Genomic DNA, 20,119 nt, shown 5'->3' with positions numbered 1-20,119 from the left:
CAGGGAGAAATTAAAACCCTCTTTCATATTTATGTGAGGTTTAAAATTGAGTGCATGTAAAATCATATCACGACATTCCACATTTTTTTCCAAAAAAGTCTGAAATCTACTTTCAAGGAAGCAGTTTTTCATGTAAATATGATTATATTTATATCCCAAGGCCTCGGCAAGGAAACTGAAACCAACCCCACCACGGCCACGCAGCCTTCATGAAAGGATACTGGAGGAAATCAAGGCGGAGAGGAAGTTACGTCCAGTCTCACCTGATGAGATAAGGCGTAGCAGGCTGGGTAAGCACATTGCCAATTTTTACCTGCAGCATCCACAGAAAACTTCCCACACGAGAAGCAGCAGTATTAGCCATGTCTGTGCAGGTGTCATGAAGGATAAAATTATTCTCAACCCTTCAGAAAAAGAAAGAACCTACAGGATTTTCTAGGCCTATGCAGTTTTTGGGCTAAGTTATATTTTAAAATATGAAACCGAATGGTTCAGTTTGATTCCATTCAAGTTTTTAATGTAAGTATTAGATAAATTTAATGGTATTGTATTGCTTGTTGCACATGACAGCTAATGTTAGATTTGCTCAGAATGGAATAGTTTTTCCTTCTCCACAGTGCAGTATGCCTTACATATCTGCAAGTCTTCTTTACATGTTGTTTTTTAATTAATTTATTCTCTGTGTTTCCTGTTGTTAGTGTCATCAACTTCCTTATTTTAATTTAAAACCTGCTTTTATTGTGTTTGCTGAATCTGTTGCACTTACTTTGAATCTGAATGTTTGCTTCATTTTCTAAGTTGTGGAACATGTCTTTGTAGATCATTTTAGTGGGAAAATAATTCAGACTTGCACTGCAAAACATTTAATTTCTGCAGTGCGTATTTAACAACCCGCTATGAAATTATACAAAATACTGTGCTGTGCAGCAATCACCAGGTTCTGATGACAAAAGAATTGCAAATATAGTCTTATATAGTGACTTGATTGCTTTAAGAGTGGTATTTATCTGTATTAGAAAAACGAAACTAGCTGGATTCTTGAAGAGCAAATGTGGCATCTTACATCTGAAAAGCATGAAATAACCCACGTACGTAGTGTGTATCACTGCTTTTTGCAAAATATTTGTGCTTTCCACGTGCTCAAAGGCACTGGTCCAGATTCAAGTGGATTGTGACAACCCATTGTCTCTGGAGAAAAACAGTTTCATCAGTCTTGCTTTGTTGCATTGTTTTTGAAGTGCTTGATGGAGTTTGGGGAATGCTTGGGTGCGTTTTTAAAAGCACAATGTTTTGAATATTGTTTTTTTGGGCCTTCCAGTTTCTGGTTTGGATTAATTTTATGCTTGCCCTATCAATTAACATTTCTAACAGGCCTACACATTTTTCCAAATGTAGAAAGCTTGTAAAAATGTGGAATGATTCCTCAATTTTCTTTCAAACATTCAATTTCGGTGGTTTAAATGTTCTCCATCTGGGAACTATCATGTCATCTCAGGGGCAGCAAATTTGATCTAATAAATCTTTACAATTTCTAACTGATATAAATGACATTGAATTCAGTTAGTAAACAGTTTCTAAAACTAATGTTAAATTTTGGACTACCACTGGTTAGGACTTCTGAGCTGATTTTAGGGCAGGGTCTCCAACGAGGGATACCTGTCTTCCACCAATTCTTCATTTTTTGTTAAAGAATTAAATTTTTGTGTTTTGGAACTCTAGTAATTCCTCTTAAGTCCAGTGAATTAATTGGATTAAATGCCATATTACTGTAGGTGTAAAAAGGGATGCATGCAATTTTTTTTCCCAAGTGCGTATTTGCTGCTGGCATGAAGAAGTAAAAAGATCACAGGTGTTTAAGATAATTTTTTCTTGTGTTGAAATATGAGGTTTTGTTCTTTCTCACATTGAAATGATTGTTATGCCCGAAGTTGCTTTTAGAGTAGAATGTGTTTGTGCAGAATTGCGAATGGAGTAATGCTAGTGGCATTCAGTGTGACACAAATAGATCTGCCATGTAGTTTAAATGACCACTGAATGTAATTTAGTGTAACAACATGTAAAGTAATGAGGCTTAAGGATTACAAATCTAACACCACATGGGACGCTTACACCATCTGGACAGAAATATTTGTTGCTATTAAAAAGGAGGGGGGAAAAAAAGCACATTAGAATGAAATATTTGGGAGCATAAGGTATGTTTCACGTGTCCCACAGTTACTCCTTTTTGCTCAGTTTATAGCAGTCGAGAGCACAACTACACTTGACTGTTGGGGTGAGGGGGGCTGTACTCCTGCAGTTCCTCCTCTGTGATCTGAGTGTACCTACAGCATGTGTTTCCCAGCAGCCTCAGGCTTTGTCCCTCTGCTCTGCACAACACATGGTACAGGTAAGACCTTGTGTACCCTGAGCTGCCACTGAGAAAAGGCAGCTCCTGGCTGGCCAGTCTCAGTCTAAAACTTATTTGGAAATGGTGATTGAAACTTGGTAGCTATTCTCACAAAGAGTGTTTTGAGTGGAGGAGCTGAAGTGAGCTTTCAAATGACCTCATAAAATGATCAGCATAAACTATCAAGACAAACACAGCTTTGAGGTACATGTCCTTTTAATTAAAAGCATGGATTTGTGACTCAAGCAGGTGGAGCTATTGGAACTTAGAGAAAACTTTGCTTCATGTGCGTGTTTTATCAGCCTTCAGTTAGGATTCAGCATTAGGTGATAAACACCCTTATGTTTTAAAATGTCTAATGCTTAGTTTGGACAGGGATAGTGCTTCGGTAGCTGTTGTGTATGGCCGATGTTGTCTAGTTAATGAACTACAGAAAAAATACCAACTCCCAAATCTGGCTCTGAGTCAGCCACCTACGGCATTCACCACTTTATTCTCATAAGCAAAACTTGTCCCAGTATAACCTTTTTATAAATACCTTTTAATGCAGTGGTATGTGTGGCTGACAGGCTCTTTCATACCAACTTGCATGTTTATCACCTGTCAAATAAGACATGTAAGCTTTTTTAACATTTTTGTACATTCTTGTCATTGGGCTTGGCCTGCTTATCCAGATTAGTGCATTGAAATATTATTTTCAGTTGAGTACTATTTTGAGTGTCTGCTCCCCGAATTACATTGTTTAATTGGAAATATAGATAGGTCTTTCCAGATATAAAGAACATCTGACAACTTTATTATCTAGCAATAAAATAGTTAGAGGCTCAGGAAGAAGAGAATATTACTGATACATTTTAAAGGCTAAGTGCACCTGCGGTTTTTGAAAAGCACAGAAGTCAGCACAAATCAGATTTTTTTTGGCCTTTTTTTCCATCCTCTTCAAGGAAAACTACAGTTCAAGCTTAGCTTGAATGTCTCTCTTTATTAGTTTAATTATAATCATTGGAGATTATGCTTAAAAAAATTAGAAATATCTTTATTTCAGGTCACTGAAACTTGTGTGAAATGTGGCTTTGTGCTTTCAATTTTCTTTTCAGCTTTCTCTCCTCTTTCCCTTTTCCCTTTTTCATAGCATTTTATTTGAAAATACTAAATTTTTAAGATACTTGCCTCTTGTTTTGATATTTGATTTATTGAATTCTGAAGATCTCATTCTACAACTATACTAATATATTTATAATTGCTCTGTTTGCATATCCCATTTATGCTACTGTGGTTTCCAGACTTTGAGCTTTACTACAGTGAAGCAGTAGTATGTCTGACACATTTTGGATTTAGACAACAGAATCCAAAATGTATTAAGTGGAGTTAATCTTTTGTTTTCATTATCCCTCTGCTTTTCTAATAGCTGAATCGTTTTCTTGTTTTGTTGTTTTTGTTTCTTTTTTTTTACAGCAATCCGGCCACTTAGCATGTCTTACAGTTTTGACTTGTCAGGTAAAATGTCCTACACCACCTGACCTGTGGTTATTGTGCTTACTGTGAAATTTGTTCCATCTGTTTGTTGAATTCACATTTAGGAAAGAAACTTGAAGGGATTCTTCCAATACATGGTCAGTGAAAATAAAAAATTTATATAAATTAGCTATTGATACCTACATTTCCCTTGCCACAAAACGTTGCCTAGGTATAGGAAACATCTGCATTTCACCTGAAGTAGAGTGCTGGAATTCTGCTTCAACAGATTACCAAAATAAGGTGGCCCAGAGCAATTCCAGACTCTTAAAAGGATTGCAGAATACAGTGTCACCTTTAAGTCTTATTGCTTTATTTATTAATCTGACTTTCTGACTAGACCATCTTTTGCAGTACTTCATTTCTCACAAGGATCCAAAAACTAGCTTTGAACTCATCTACCTTTCTAGATTTAATGAAATATACCTATGTATACTAATCTAGAAACTGTCAGTTCTGCTGTGTGTCTTTACATTAGAAGCTTTGTGAGCTGTGAAATCAAAGAGGTTCACTAAAAAGGAGGCTAAACCTTCTTTCTTTACTGATTAGCAAAATAAATTTATAAGGTTTGCTGGTAATAACTGTTACAGGGAATTCAATAGCTGATCTTTCATCTACTATCTAATATCAAATTTCAAGTTTCCTCTTGTAAGCCATTAGTTAGGACATGCAGTAACTGTATGAGCATATTCTACTTCAGAAACAGCAGTGTCAGATAGAGTCTGTGCCTGCTAGCCAGAAAATAAATTCATTCCTTCCTCATTATACACTAACTTTCCGGGATGTTCAGGCTCAAAGATTCCATCATCGATGTAGGAAATACTCAACATCAGCCCCAAAGGTTTATCTGCTGAGGAGAGCTAGCTATCTTATGGTAGCTCTTACCTAATTTCCCTTAGGTGACTCCCGAAAAGAGTCTCCAAATAAATCCATGCTCTCTGTACCCGCTCCCCTCCTTCCTTCGAGTTGTATGTAGAAACGTCTCATCTGAGACTTTTGCAGAGTTCTCATCCTCAGTTTCTCCATGCACCCTTTAGCCTCATCTGGTTGTTTTCCCCACAGAAAGGCATAATCTGACTGAAGTGCTGGCATATTGTGAATTAGAAAGACCATACAGAAGTTTTTCAATAACTATAACATAAAAACTAAAAAAGTTATGCAGTATGGGAACACAGTCCACAAGTGACCTACCTGTGAACGTGGTTCCCTGTTCTGGCTGAGCCAAGTAATCAGTTTGCCACTGTGGAGCGGGGAGGAGGGACCGGCTGCTCCCTCTCCTTCCCAAGCTCCCCTCTATGCATGAGATTCCCCCTCCTCCTTTGTGCAAGCCCTGCTCATTTATTCACAAGATGACCTGGTTTAAACCCATGTAAGCCAGGAACAAATACTTTTAATTTTTTAACAGGTTGGTTTTCTGCTCTTTTAGTGATTTAAACCCTTTTACTGTCTGATCAGATGATCAGAGAGCTGTCTGAGGAGGGCAGGTGATGAGCATGGGTGAAAGGGAGGAAGAAACAGGCTCTCCCCATCAGAGGTGGTGACAAGCTGTTAATCCAGCTCAAGCCTTTCTGTGAAACCTTACCCTCATGGTGCATTGTACAGCTACTACAGCTGTCTGGTGGGATTAAAATTACGTATGTACATGGTATCATGTTTTACTCTACCGAAAGCTGCAGGGTCCCCAGGGCCTCAGATAGTAGCATAAACAGGCAAACTTCAGTTTTTCAAAAAGTATCACTACTTTCAGATACACCAGAAGTTCCATCAGTTTTAAGACTATAAAAACTGAATGTGCCAGTGACCAACAAAAGAGAAATGTTCAGGTCTGTCCTTTGACATGTGTCTGTCTGCTTCTTCCCTTGCCTTTTATTTTTAAGAATTCTGAGACATCCTCATTTATTTAAATCCCAACAATGTTTTGTAAAAGCTCCCTTCATAATCTATTAATTCATCACCATCCTGTTTTTATTTTAAAGAAGTAGCTTTAGCAATCTGTACTGTACTTTGATTTGCTCTTTTTGACTGACCACTGAAGAACTCTTCCTGGTTTCTTTGTCCACCTCCCAAATGTGATTGGTTTTGTTTCAAATCATGTAGTTCTCAGCAAGTATGGTGTGACTGAATGATCTGATAAACTGTACTTAGAAGTAAATTCTGATGATTAAAACATTCCAGTTAGATAGATGTGAGACACCAGATGAGCAGTACAAGCAAATTAAATGGGTTGGGATATTGATAGTAAGCAGATAAGCAGTAATTTTGAATGGTTTGCGTGCTTTTACTTTTTTCATTATTTTGGAGGCAGAGAGGCTGTACTGTGCTTTCATCACTGTTTCCACACACTTGCCTTTTCACTGCTTTCATTGCTCTCTGCTTGATGGAATTGCTGTCATGAAAAAACCCACAAACCAGCTGAAAAACAGAAGTGTTTCCTACTAAGTGCTAAAGGACAGGTGCAGGTTTATATTATGCATGCTATCTGCGATGGGAACAATGCAGACCAATGCTGAAAAGACTTTTACTGGCACTGAGCTGGTGTAGTTGGTATGTCACAGTGCCTGGCTTCAGGCATCTGCCTGCTGCTCTCATGAAGAGGAGAGGAGGGGGTGCCTGGGACCTCCTTTTACACGGCTGTTTCCTACTGGCAGAACAGAAGGATATCTCACCTGTAGTGAGATATCTGAGAGGTACTCAGATATCAGGTAGGGACCAGGGCAGTCACTGAGACCAAGACAGTCATTGCCTTCTTCCTGTAATAGAAAAACACCTTAAAAGCAGTTTAATTTCAATGCAGTGTTGAATGCAGATCAATCATTCCCACTCTTAACCCTCCAGTTCTTAACTCAAAGCTGTATGCATGGCTGCTTCAAAGTTGTTATTTCAGAAACAATTTGTGCATTAGGGGGTGTGCAGGGAGAGAAGAAAAAAAGGAAACTGAAGCATTTAAGCCCAAATTTCATGGGAATTATTACTGAAAGAACAGCACATCTGTGTTACCTTTATTCATTATATAAGAATACCCAGTATATCATGATCCTAACTAGCAAAAAGTAAACCTATATTAATTCTGAAATCCATTTTAGCCTTCTTTTAAATGCAGTGTAAAAAATTATAATCTTGAGGAGTATATTTGCTGTCTAGAGCAAATTCATGTTTCTCTTGTTACTCTTTGCCAAGGAGAGCTGGTTAGGAGGCAGACAGCATATGGTTACATGACTGCTGTGGTTTGCATGTAATTTGTGGTCTGCTTAATTCCTTGTTTCGCAAGAGACATAATCTTACACGTAAATAAAGGTTCATTTCATATTATCCTAGGGTGGGGGTTTTTTGTCTCCCCTGTCTTAAGGCTAGTCAGGGAAGCCCAACAGAATGATCAAGTAATCAAATCAAGACCTTCTCTTGATTTGCCTGTCGTAATGATAGCTTAGAGAAAAACTCAAAAAAAAGCAGACACATTCATCCAATTTGCAGGTACTGTTCATTGTACTTGCTGCCTGAAAACATGGAGAAGTGACACTCTCTCAGTGTGTCTGACGCTCTAATAAATACTTAACCCCGGGCCATTACAGACACAAGCCTTTTTTTAATATCATTGGAATCATCTTCAAAACATCTATGAAACCAGAGATTGTGAACTCCTATCAACTGAAAAAAAATAAATTTAGGTTTCTGTTTCAAAGAACTGTCCATTGATTTCTTCTGTCACTGTCATTTTAATAAACATTAGTCTATTTGCTTTTTCTGCCTTGTTTATCCTGATAAATTTTATTTTGTTTATGACGATGTACAATTATTTGCTACCTAGTAATGTTTCTGTTGCCTGAGTACATCACTAAAATAGCTTAAACAGAGTAGTCATTTTTTGGTCTGTGTCTGCTAACAAATTCAGGTTTTATTTATGGAACAAGTTATTTTTCTTGAAATCTGTTTGTTGAAACTAAGATTTCATAATGTTTTTCCTCAATTATGATAATCCATTTATTCATATGTATCCTGTACTGCAAGTGCAAGAATGAGAAACTGAACTTGATTGACCAAATGGATTTTATAGATTGGATGCTTTTCTAATTTTACTCTATTTTTTAATTATTCTTTAGTGCTTACAAGTGGTAAAAACTCCCTATTTTTTTTAAGGAAATTATGGTGCTAAATTATATATCCTACCGAAGAGCCCTTGCAAACAAATACTATGTTGGATTGTCTTCTTGATTCACCTAAAACTTCTCTTGTGTTTGAAGAAAACTTGAACCAACATATGAACAACTCAGAAATATGTGTGAACAATTCATACATGTGCGACTTCAAATCACAGCTGGTTTAGGCTTCACAGATAGTGATTGGCTACATAAATTACCTCCAAAATGGACCAGAAATTTCCATTTCTGGGGCTTAAAAGAAATTTGGCCTAATTTTTAGAGGAAAAAAACTCACACCCAAAACAAACAAACAGAAAACTACTAGAGAAGAATTTATGATGTAAAAACACATTCCATCATCTGCCATAGTGCTAGGGCATGTCTGGTGGATGTTTCCCCCTCTTTCCTTTCCCCAGACCTATTGTGTGTTTTCTTTTTGGCAGGAGGGCCATGCTTTGGCCTTCCCATCATTTATTGTCCCAGTGAGTCCAAGAGTGCTTACAGGCCATTCTTCACCCACCCTACCATCAGGCAGGGGAGTCACCACCCAGGGGGTTTAGGGGAGAAGAGGCACCACCTTTGGCTGCTGGGTGGTGATGCTGGGGCTGCTTCCCTGGACAGTCTGTTCAGGAACCACCCTGTGCAATCGAAAGACAAGTCAGAGGCTTTTTCTTACTCATTTGGGAAACCCAGAGCTTCTTCAATCAACTGCATGCCAGCTAATTATGAGGTCTCAAGAAGTGGCATTGGCAGCAGGGAGGGGAGGCAGTTTGGGTTTTATTTTCCTGCTGTCCCTTTCTGGGATTGCGTTGAGCAGCTCTTAGAGCAGGAATGCATTTGATGTGGAGGACGCCCATGCTGTACTCACAGAGATCTAGAAGGAAAAAAAACTCCATGACCTATAAGCCATAGTGGTAGTCAGGACACCCATTAGCAAAGCCTTTGAAGATAGGAACTAAGGGTTAGAGAGTCTAAGTCTTTGATTGCAGCTCTTTGTAGGGAGGACCTGAAGGCAGTAATGACACTGTAGTACACAGATTCATAGGCTTGGAATGTCACTATGACTTTAATTGGCCAAATAATGGCCTTTTCTTATACTCCCAGTTGAAGGTATAGGGGAACTATAATATATCCTCTGTCCTTTCTAGCTCAGTTTCCAGCATTTAACAATAATAACCTGAATAATTCTTTAAAATACATATTGATTTAACTTATTCCTCTCCTTATTCTGTTTCAATAGCTGCTCTGGTGAGAATGTTGTAAAACAGACATGCTACTGTAGCTGAGCTTTGTGTAGACTGTAGTTTTAATTTACCTAGTGCACAGATGGCTTTATTAATTCAAATGGTAGCAGCAGTGACTGTGTCTGTTTATACCAGGACAACATGTAAGTAACTCCAAATGATGGTGAGTACTTACATTGTTGGCACTATGAATATCTGGATGATATAGTTTCTCTGTCACAGTCCTCCCAGTAACCTAAGGTACAAGTTTTGACCTTCTGTGCCTCTTTTCACCATGTGTAAAAATAATAACTCATCATTACCCTAATAATACCTAGAGGTACTTTGTTATTACAAGACTGGGGAAGGAGTCCTATAATTACATAAGTAGAAAAACACATTTGTAGAAAGACCAGATGCTTAGGCATACATGCAAATGAGAGATTAACAGCTTCTCTTCCTTGTCTCTCCAACATAATTTTCTTCAGCTTGGAATACTGCACTTTGTACTTTTACAGGGATAAAACTGATTTATCAGACCAAACTCTAAGCTCTTCTAAAATATCAAAGCCGAGGTCATTATCTTAATGTCTAAGCTAAGCTAGGCTAAGCACAGCAGACCCAAATCTTACATTATCTGAGATGCATCTTCATTGCCCACTGGCAGAAATCCCAAGTAATTTACTCCGTGGAGTTACATCCTTGTAAAACTCATGTAGATGAAAATAGAACTGGAGCCTCATGTTTCTGCTGTTACATGAAGGTCTGACATCACAGACATATTTTTAATACAAATGGCCATGCAAGCCTAAGAGTTGTGCATGTGTTTGATGAATGCTTATTATTTACCTCATTTTCATTCCTTTTCTGTATACTGCAGAATAAAGTGCAATTCTGTCCTCACAGGAAAAACAGGGTTTACTCCATGCTAAACCTCCTAATTTCTGTATGGTGTTGTCATCAGATTCACTGGAAACCCACTTGCCCAGATATGGTTGTGCATTCTTCTGGTACTTGTTATATAGTTAATTATAGGTTATACATTGAAGGAAGAATATTTTCGGGTTTAACACAAGCAATTTTTTTAAAGTTGATTGGTGTTCTTCTGAGGTTGGGTTTTAGTGTTATGCTGTTATGCACTGCTGCTTTTTCCATGGCTTTCATTCTTTCATACTGCTTCTGTACCACAAGCCATTGCCTGTAGTTCTCCGAGAAGCATACTGCTGAAAGTAGAATAATTGCACACATATAACTATCACAATGATTTTTTTTTTCTTTTTGTGTGTATTGCCTTGACAGTAAGATTTGAGAAGGCAAAGTATGTATGAGGTCCAAACACCAATTATTCTGTTTCTTTTGCTAGATGTGCCAACGCCAGAGGCTGGAAGAAAAGTAGTGGATGCCTCTGTAGTGAACGGTGGCCTGGCACCACAAGGAAAGCAGAATGGGACCACACAAGTAACAGTACAACGCAAGAGACTCCTTAAAGCTCCCACATTGGCTGAACTTGACAGCTCAGATTCAGAGGTAAAAAATCAGGACACAACTTGCTTCTCGATTTGTCAGAATTGAGTCTTGTTTCTTAATTTGCTGAACTGATCAGATGAGAAGTGACTTTGCAGATTATAATCTGAATTTTCTGTGACTGCTCTGTCAGCCCATGGAACTTCAAAAATCTTAGATCAGATCTCAAAAAAGGAGAATATTATTTTAAAGTGTTAAAAGGGAATTTTGGCCTTAAACTAGTATTTACTTACTTTCCATAATGTCCAGTGTCTGTCCACAGTGTGTGTTTAGCAATTATGCTTTTGGGAATTCAGGAAAATGCGTTGCACCCTTCTGGCACCCACAGAGGAGCTGTCACTAAAGGACTCAGATGTAAGGCCAGCCTCACCCTACCAGCTGTTAAATAAAGAGCATCAGCTGTGCCAGAGGGGTTGCAGTTTGCTGCAAATGTCAGTGCATTAATTTGCTATATAAGATTGGGAACTAACACCCTAAAAATGTTTCACAGACAGGGACAAGCACGTACCGCTCAGATGAAGAAATAATTTTGAATCCGTCCTCTCTCAAATTGAGAGTTAAAGATTTAAAAAAGCATTAAAAGGAGAAAACCTTAAAAAGCTTTTTAGCTTCAAAGCTGCCTTATATATGATCTTCAGGAAGTACCAACATTACATCCTCAAGAATGATCTTTGTCTTCTGGACCAGTAGTATTATTAATTGAGTTTGGACCTTTCTGAAAGTTAAGCTGTCTGGAAAGCTCATGCAGGCAGGGCTTTATTCACAGAGAATAATTTTAGCCTGGGGAAAGCAGTCTTCCCTGACTGTTTTTCTCTCTTGTAAATGGGGAAGGAGGGGTTTCCTGACAGGGTGGTTACAAAGGCATCTAAGCTGAAAAGAAGGCTGGGAAGAAATATATGTGGGGAGAAATTTATCTCTTTGCATAGTTTCTTGATCTGTGAAAGGTTGGTCCTCTTTGTATTAGGGGTTATCCTGTGGGTGACTTGTGTGGGTGCGTAATTTGATACATCTGTTCTGAAAGCAGAAGAGATTTGCATTCTGAAATCACTCATCAGTCTTTAAGATTACAACAGAGGCTACATGAGGTTTTGTTAACATGAATGAAGCTGGGCAGAATTCAGGAATATTAAGACCTGTCAATGAGAGTTGGGTCTTGAACTTACAGCTTCTGTGCATCCTTGAAGCTAATGCAGCATGATATTTCACAAAGAAAAATGAGCAGAAGTCAGTAAAAGAAAATTATGTAAAGGGAAATGTGAAATAATTCTTGTAGGAGGGAAAAACAAAATGTCTGAATGTGGCTATTGACTAGGGAATACTGTGTAGGCAAGCAAAGTGGTATGGAATAAGCTCTGAAACATACAGCAAAAGATAAATTGAAAATAAATCAGTAACATCGAGCTATCACAGAGAACACATGCTGTACTGGGTTGAGTCAACAGACATAACTGGTGAAGCAATTGAGATGTTGAAGATGCTGAAGCAGAATACTGGTTGGGGCTCAGGAACAGTGCTAAAGTAGTGAAAATAAACTGAAGGGAGTTAGGGTGAAATTTTCAAGCTGATGAAGGGGGTGGGACATGGAACATTTGAAGAAAGTGAAGATCACTCTGTCAAAATGTCTTATTTGTTTCCTGACTTCTACTTTGCATGTAACACACAGAAAAGCGTTTGTGTTGTCCTGATTGCCTGTAAATGACTCGGCCACCTTTTTGACTGCAGTTCCAATTGGGCTTAACCTATTTAGAGCTACTCACTGGGAGGGAAATTATGACTATGCCCTAAATTACAGGCTGGAAATACCTGCACTGCTAAGCTTTGGACCTCCAAATGAGCTACAATGCAGACGCATTTTCTTCATCCTGAATCTCCTTTGTTCTTTCAGCTGTGTTGTGATGCAGGCTACATCCCAACACTCAGTGTAGCCAGATAGAGGTGAAAGGGAAGGTCTGATACAGCCCTATGCCCATTCACTGGCAAGGATGAATACTGTATGAATCATTACTTCTTTCTGTCCTTGATTTTTCTGCATCGCCCAGTTTCCAAGGGGCAGGGAGCAGGAAGTGCTGTTTTGCTTTGTGTGGCTAGGAGAAGTAGCAATCTAATAGTGATTTTTTAAAACAGATATAAAAATTATATCTTCTGTATGAAGCTGCATCTATCTGGACAAAAATCATGTCTGTAACATAATTACATGTTTTAGGGTGATGGCTTTAAAGCTTTAGCTTTTTCAGTACCTGTAAAATTCTAATTGTTTAGCACTCTATGAAGAAGTGCACAGTACTGGAGTACCTGTAAAATTCTAATTGTTTAGCACTCTATGAAGAAGTGCACAGTATTGGATGTTTTGTTGATCCAACCTCAAATGTAAAATATCAGATAGTCTACCATAATAGTCAACAGTTACTTTATAGATATGAAGAAATAAATACAATGATTCATAAGTACTTCCTACACAAGATTTCATTCTCAACGAAGCTTTCTATGTTTGAGAAATTGTAGGGCAACAGTAGCATTTTCAGTGCACATGTTTGTGCACAGAAGTAGTAACTTGAAATGACAAACCAGGAATACCTGGGAACTTGTAGAGGCCTCTGTCCTGTGATGCATGGTGCTCATTGAGGTGATCCTGCCAGCTTTTCTGTCTGACTGGCTGTTGCCAAAGAAGGCAATCTTTCAGCCAGTGGAGGTTTTCCTGCTTTCAGCTCACTTAACTGAGGAAATCTGTGAGAGAGAGGTTCGGCCACCTGCTGGATTTTAGAGCAGGTCGCATGTTTGATCTGTATGTCTTGACAACTTGCATCATCGGTTGAAGGCATTCACACTGGAGCTAAAGAGCATTCACACTTGGTCCTTCAATGCTGTTTCTTTGGGAGGCTCCTGTGATGATCTGTATCTTTACTTTCAGTCTGGCAACTGAAGACAGAGTTTTTAGGTGAAAGCAAAGGATTTAATAATTTGGGCAGCATAATGCTTTAGCTAGTTGAAAGTTGTTAGTCAAAGCCCATTTCACTTTCCTTCATCTTGCAGGAGTTGCATTTGGCTGTTGTGAAGAAACACGCTTGTATAGTGAATGAGATTTCTTTTAAATACAGAAGAAAGGAGAAATGCACCAGGATTGGGAATTAGAGAAACAGTGCAGTGCAAATCAGATTAGTTTCTCTTTACCTGAGTCACTTATGTGAGTGGCTCTCATTCCTTTGGTGACTAGAGAAATCTAAATGCTGATTCCTTAGTTAGTGCAAGAAATAAAGTTTCCATTTGCTCAGTACTGTACAGTCAATGTTTTTCTCAGGACTTCTAGGGCTTTGAGTGATTGAATGGTGCAAAGTATCTGTGATAGCTTACAGTTTCTGTGTACTAAGAAGTAGTAAAAGAACTAAAAACAGTCCCTGAGGAATTCTGTTTCTTTTCCTCTTGCCAAACAGGAGGAATCAGTGCACAAGTCAGGAAGTAGCAGCAGCATCTCCCCCTCACAAGTGGAAGACCCCTCTCAAGAAGGCACCAGCAGCAGGAAGAGTAAGTTATTGTGAGAGAGCCCAGTGGCTGCTTTTACACACTTCTGTTGTCTTCTGTGCTGTGAACTTCATCTGAAACTTTTATAGAAGGCTAAAGCTGAACGTTTTTAATGGAATAATCCTCTAAAGTTGAACCCTAGAACGTGCTGAATGGGTCAAATGTGATAAACAGTTGGAAGCCATTACTCCCACTATGTGCGGACCTCTTTGTGAAGGAGAAGGTTTCATACTCCATGTAAAACTGTAGTAAAAAGTGAATGGAGGGATAGGTTAGCTCTACTCATCTCATACAATAATTTGTTGCTGCAAAAACATGTTCTAACCTGGGACAAATTCAGAAGTTTGTTGCATGTCTGTCACCATGGCAGTGAATGTACTTGTTTGAAAGACATACAGCAATCATGGGTACTACTATTTACAGACCAAAGGAGAACATCCGGTCTTTTTTTCTTTCAAAGACAGTTATTGTAGCCTTTACTGTGTAACAGTATTTTTCATTTGTTTCAAAGTGTTTCAGTTTCACTGGAAAGGTTCTGTAACGAAACCTGCAATCTGTGCGTGTATTTTCTGTGCATGATGGTGAAATAAGCAGAATAAGCCAACATCCTGAAACACCATGGGAACTGGACAGTAGTGTGTCTTATTTGCTAGTTTTATGAGTATTCCTATTCTCTCAGTCTGGAAGATGTGATGAATGGGATACCTGTCTCTGAGTATGAGCTCTGAGTATGGATGTGTAACTTCAGCTACCAGTAGTAGGAATTCTAGCAAATCAGTGGCTGGATTAATACTGAACAATGTTAACGAACAGTCTCCCTTACAAGAACTAACTTTTTTATGCTGTTTGAATCCTTAGTGCCTCCGAAGTTCTTGCCCATATCGTCTACACCACAGCCTGAGAGACGGCAGCCACCTCAGAGACGACACTCCATTGAAAAGGAAACACCAACCAATGTGAGACAGTTCCTACCCCCTTCAAAACAGAGCTCCAGGTCACTTGTAAGTGGAGGGGGTGGTAGGAGAGAGAAAAAGAGGCATGCTAAGAGTATAATGAAAATTAAAACTTGGCTTCAGTGTGATTAGAGCTTGACTCAAAGAAAATTCAATTCAGAAACAGCCCTTGGCTACTAAAGACATTTTGAAATCAAGATTTGAACTTTATCTCTCTAGCATATTTATCCAAAAACCCAGGTACAGGTGCCTCAGAAAACATTTGCACTTTGATTAGGACTCCGGGTAAAGCCACGTGTCTTGATTTTGTTTCAGAATGTTACCAAAACAAATGAACTTCACCTTACTGATTTTCCACTTGAATAGTGACAATTCAAAAGCAGTGGATCTATTTTGGGATTTGGGAGAATTTTTTTAGTTGTTGGAAGTATTGCTGTTAATGACTGAATGAATTGAATGGTTTCTTTTCTTCCCACCTTAAGAATTTGCATGGTAATGTTTATATATATGAAAACTCTTTCAGTAGTCCAAATCAAGGTTTGTCTGTGTTGCTTTGTTGAAGTCACTGAGGCAAAAACCTGTGCTTGAAAAGAAAGTACAGTGCATTTGATCAATTAGCTTTAATTGAGAACTGTTTTCCAACAGAGTACAAACAGCAAAGGGTATGAAATCCTGGTTCATTTATGCTGACATACTGATTAGTGCTTTGTGATTTCATGTAGGATATGTTCCTTGTCTCTTTTCCTACCAGCAGGGTTTCAAAGTATGCCCCATGAGGTGCTGGTGAATAGGAAAATTGATAAACACATCCTAGTTTTGAAAGGAAGGTAATATTCACTTGCCCAGTCTTGTAGCGCAGTGGTATTAACGGGCTTTGAAGAGCATTTTTGTTGGCCCAAGAGATGATGGCCAGGATCCAAACCTATTACATGATGAAGTTGATCAGTAACAAGAAAAATATCTCCAAATATTCCCATGAAGTCCTTTCCCTTTTCAGAGAGTCTGCTGGATTTGATTACATCCTTCCAGGTAGAATGTAGTTCCTCATTCCTGCTGAAGGTCAGGTAGTAACACGTTGATAAATGCACAACACAAATAGACATCTTCTGCCAAAGTGAACTTGGAGCAGAACATATTGCAGCAGAACCAAGCTGGAGGGCTCCTTCAAACATGCGTTTGAAAACACTATCACATAAAATGGGTTTTCTGCTGGCCACTCACTGTATGTGGAAACCCAAGCTTTATTTTCTGGTAGGCCTAGAGTTACTCACAGACAAGTAGTTTAAAGAGAGGAGGGGTTCAGAAAGCATTATATGCTATACTGAGACATTTGCTCCATCCTACTTTTAGTGTATCTATGTTACATCGTAATATTAATCTTGTGTATTTGAGAGGATCATCCAACTTAAAAATCTCACATGAGGCTGGTATTTTAAATAGGTCAACCAACTTCTCACCAGGATCTGTCTGACCATGTGCATACTCTGTCAGTCTGTTCACTGACATATGCCTAGAAAAATACATACAAAATAAAACCATTGCAGAAAATCTAATTGAGTTATTCCATTCCCCTTGAAAAATACTAAAGGAAAAGGGAGAAAAAGCCATGAGATAAGTCAGGCTAATGTGGGAACAGATGGGGGAAGGGTTTTACTAGTTTCTTTTGTGTTTGGGGGGGGTTTGTTTGTTTGTTTTGGTCATTTTTTTAGTTGGATTTTTTTTTTAAATCTTCAGAGAACTGTCACCTAGCTTGGTTTTAGTTTTGAAGTGAGAAAGAAGGAAAGATAGTAGTGAAATGATGTTCCATTAGTAAGAACCTATTTTATTTGATGCCTAGAGACCTAATTCTTTAACTTGACGATAGTGCCCTCTAGGGTGTGACAGACAACTCCCACAATACTCTTGTTTTTCTTTTTGATAGATGAGTTCTGATATGCTGGCACTGGCCCAGTTCCAGAAAGCTTCAGCTTTCTGCAACTCTCTCCTTCCCCGGAGGGATGCCAACCTTCCAGTGGCTGTGCCAGATGTTGCATGTGTAAAATTGCCCTTCCAGGAGTGAATGCTTCTTAATGAGTGCAGAATATTATTTATTTTTTATTTGACATCACACTTTTTGATCCCTTCCTTCAGGATTGATGGAATTTCATTTCTTATCACCAGCTCCTGTGACCTCGGTTTCTCTCCAAGGTGAAGGAGGCCTCGTCAATAAATAGCCCTCGATGCCAGTGAAACCAGTCAGGGGGTTGCTACAGTCTCTTAGCAGGATTAGCAAGAAACTGGTCTGTCTTGCATACTAACGATGGTTTTGTGAACTGGCATCTCATCAGATAGAGGCAGTTAGGCCTAAGTAGGTGGGGAGGGGAAACAAGCTTGGAAAAGCGCCAAACATAGTCCTTTTGATGTGTCACCCTATCAGTGCTACATGGAAAAGCAGAGTGGCTCAGTGATTTTGGGGGGGCAGTCCTGGTGGTGTGCTTACTGTAGTGAGCTGACTTGGAGATTAATCAGTGAGATGAAGTCAGTGTCCGGAGATGTACATATGGATGCCTTTGTAGTCTGTTTGCTTTTTTAATTATTATTATCATCATTATTTTTTTACATGACCCAGAGGACCAAAGCTAATGGTTTCATTTATACACAGCATTCGCTTCTCTGCTTCCTATCTATTGTTCAGGTTCCTAGGATAACCAGTTTATTTCCAAGGATGACTTTCAGACCACTTTTTTCAACTATGCAAGCAGCTTCTCTGCTCAGCTCTCATCCGGTTGAAGCAGCCATGTGTGGGGTGGCAGGGGCTATGTACTATCTCTGTGAGAGAGCTTTTGCCAGCAGGTGGAAATCCGCAAAGGTTTGCCTCTTTTTGCTGGCTTTGGAAATCACCTTCACCAGCATGTTCCCTGCTAGGGGAGCACTTCCTCAGCTGTGGCAAGAATTACAGCTCAGGCTGGGACACTGCACTTGATTGACATTGATTTAAATGTGTGTAGGATATCTGTGTGCCTTCAATCACCTCACGGGGAAAAGAAATCAGTTCTGAAAGGACAGCAAACTAAAAATGCAACATCACAAGATTATCAGTGGGACAGACCTTAGATATTACAGCATGTGAAGATCCTACAGCAAAAATCGAGCAAAACTGTTGTAATCCATGGACTATGCTGAAAAGAATTAGGTTTTATGTTTCTACCAAGATACACTATATAGAATGGAAGGGCATTTGCAATCTGCTTTACTTGAAAACACCTACATATTGTTTTGGTCCTCAGCACACTTACGTATCAGAACTTGCAGAATAACTCAGAGTCATGTACCGGGGAAGGCAAATCCACTGAAAACTTCATTTACCCCTATGTAGAACTGAACATGAGTAATTTAATTTTTCCTTACCCCGATGTAGAATTGAACATGAATAATTTAATTTTTCCTTCTTTTTCTTATCCCAACCACTAAGTGGAAGGGTGAAACTTCTTGCAGGAGAGTTTATTGTTGAGATACCCAACTGACCTTCTAGAAACTTTTAGTCTGCAAAAGGAACAAGAGTTTAGAGTGCTTGACTAATTGTGAATTGCAGAATTTAGAGGCAAATCTGACACTTGTTCATTTTGCAGTTTAATAATATGCTGCTCATTTGAATGTCTAGTGACATCCTTTAGTGAGAAGTTTTACAAGGAATACATTAGAGTAAAAATGTGTTAGTCATAAGGACCTATTAGGTGTGTGTATGGCCTACAAAGCGCTTTATGTCATATTATGGATATGCAATTCTTACTACCTGCTTTTCCAGAGCAAAAGAAATTACACATATACACCTTAAACTATTACAGTGTTTCTAAGGTGATTGTGCAGTTAGTGTTAAGCCAGTTCTCAAGATGATCATGGAAACTTCAAGTTCAAAACAGTATTTTTAAGTAATATTTTTTCCCCTTTTAAAGTAAGCATATGGACTTGTCTTTAATAGTAAAATGAAAATGGAGTTTTATTCCAGAAAATTGAGACCATTCAAACCATATTTTGTCTTTACTGTGTTCTGTTGTATGCAAGTATTGTAGAGAGTGCTCTCATTTGGACCTCCCTAATTTGAGTGCATATTATTGTTGGAAGTTTGAGCAATAACTCCAAAGCATCATTGTTCAATGAAGTTTAGCCAGTGCTTAGCATAATTTTAATTAATTTCAATGCCTTAGAGGTAGTGTAGAAACAAAAAATTTTCTGGTGTACTTATTTCTATTCTGAAAAGGGACAAAAAAACCCAAGCAGTTTTCTGAAATCGGCAGAGTATTTATCTTTCATTTAATGTTGCATTAACATTTTGTTGTCCTTGTGTAACCTCTGGAATTAAAACATTAGCATTTAAACATGTGAACATTTTCTATGTTTCCCCTGTCGCCTGCTGGCTACTCCTATTTTAATGATATTCATTTTCGATTGGTACGACAACAGGCCCACACTATTCCCCTCGTACGTGCTCTACACCTATAGCAGATCCACAGACTTTCTTCAAAGGAGCAATATTCCCTGCCATCATCGTTCTGTAAAGTAAAGGAATGGGCTTTCATGAGGGGATAGGAAGAGCTTCAAGTAAGAAATGTATTTCTAAAGGACTTAAAGCTCTGATTGATTACAAGCATGCAGTCAGCCTCATTCACCTCAGATAGTTTTTCCCAGTCTCCCACGATATAGAACCGAGGGGGTTTGCTGGCATTGTATGCATCCCGCTTTCCCACCCACTTCCTCTCCCGTCTCGCCCCAGCCTTCAGCCATGCCTTCTCCATAGCAAGACAGTTGCTATGGGAAGAACCCAGAACTAAATGCGGAGAGCTGCTAGTTAGCTGTAAAGTTGTTCATAAGGAACAGAAGTTACTTTGT

At 38.7% G+C, this 20,119-nt stretch overlaps 1 protein-coding gene across 1 annotated transcript in view; it reads left to right on the top strand.

Moving 5' to 3' along the window:
• SPIRE1 (spire type actin nucleation factor 1) overlaps positions 1-20,119 on the top strand; it is a 127,278-nt gene that overhangs the window by 96,443 nt on the left and 10,716 nt on the right. The window contains 4 exon segments of the mRNA XM_027742965.2: positions 161-290; positions 10,624-10,787; positions 14,213-14,303; positions 15,159-15,301. Of these exon segments, the coding sequence (XP_027598766.1) occupies positions 161-290; positions 10,624-10,787; positions 14,213-14,303; positions 15,159-15,301 (528 nt within the window).

This window comes from Pipra filicauda, unplaced genomic scaffold (genome assembly GCF_003945595.2).
Source record: "Pipra filicauda isolate LSUMZ 115617 unplaced genomic scaffold, ASM394559v2 scaffold52_size3558583_pilon, whole genome shotgun sequence".
Lineage (NCBI taxonomy): Eukaryota > Metazoa > Chordata > Aves > Passeriformes > Pipridae > Pipra > Pipra filicauda.
Note: the sequence above shows the minus strand (reverse complement) of the source record. Positions and strands in the feature narration are given on the sequence as shown.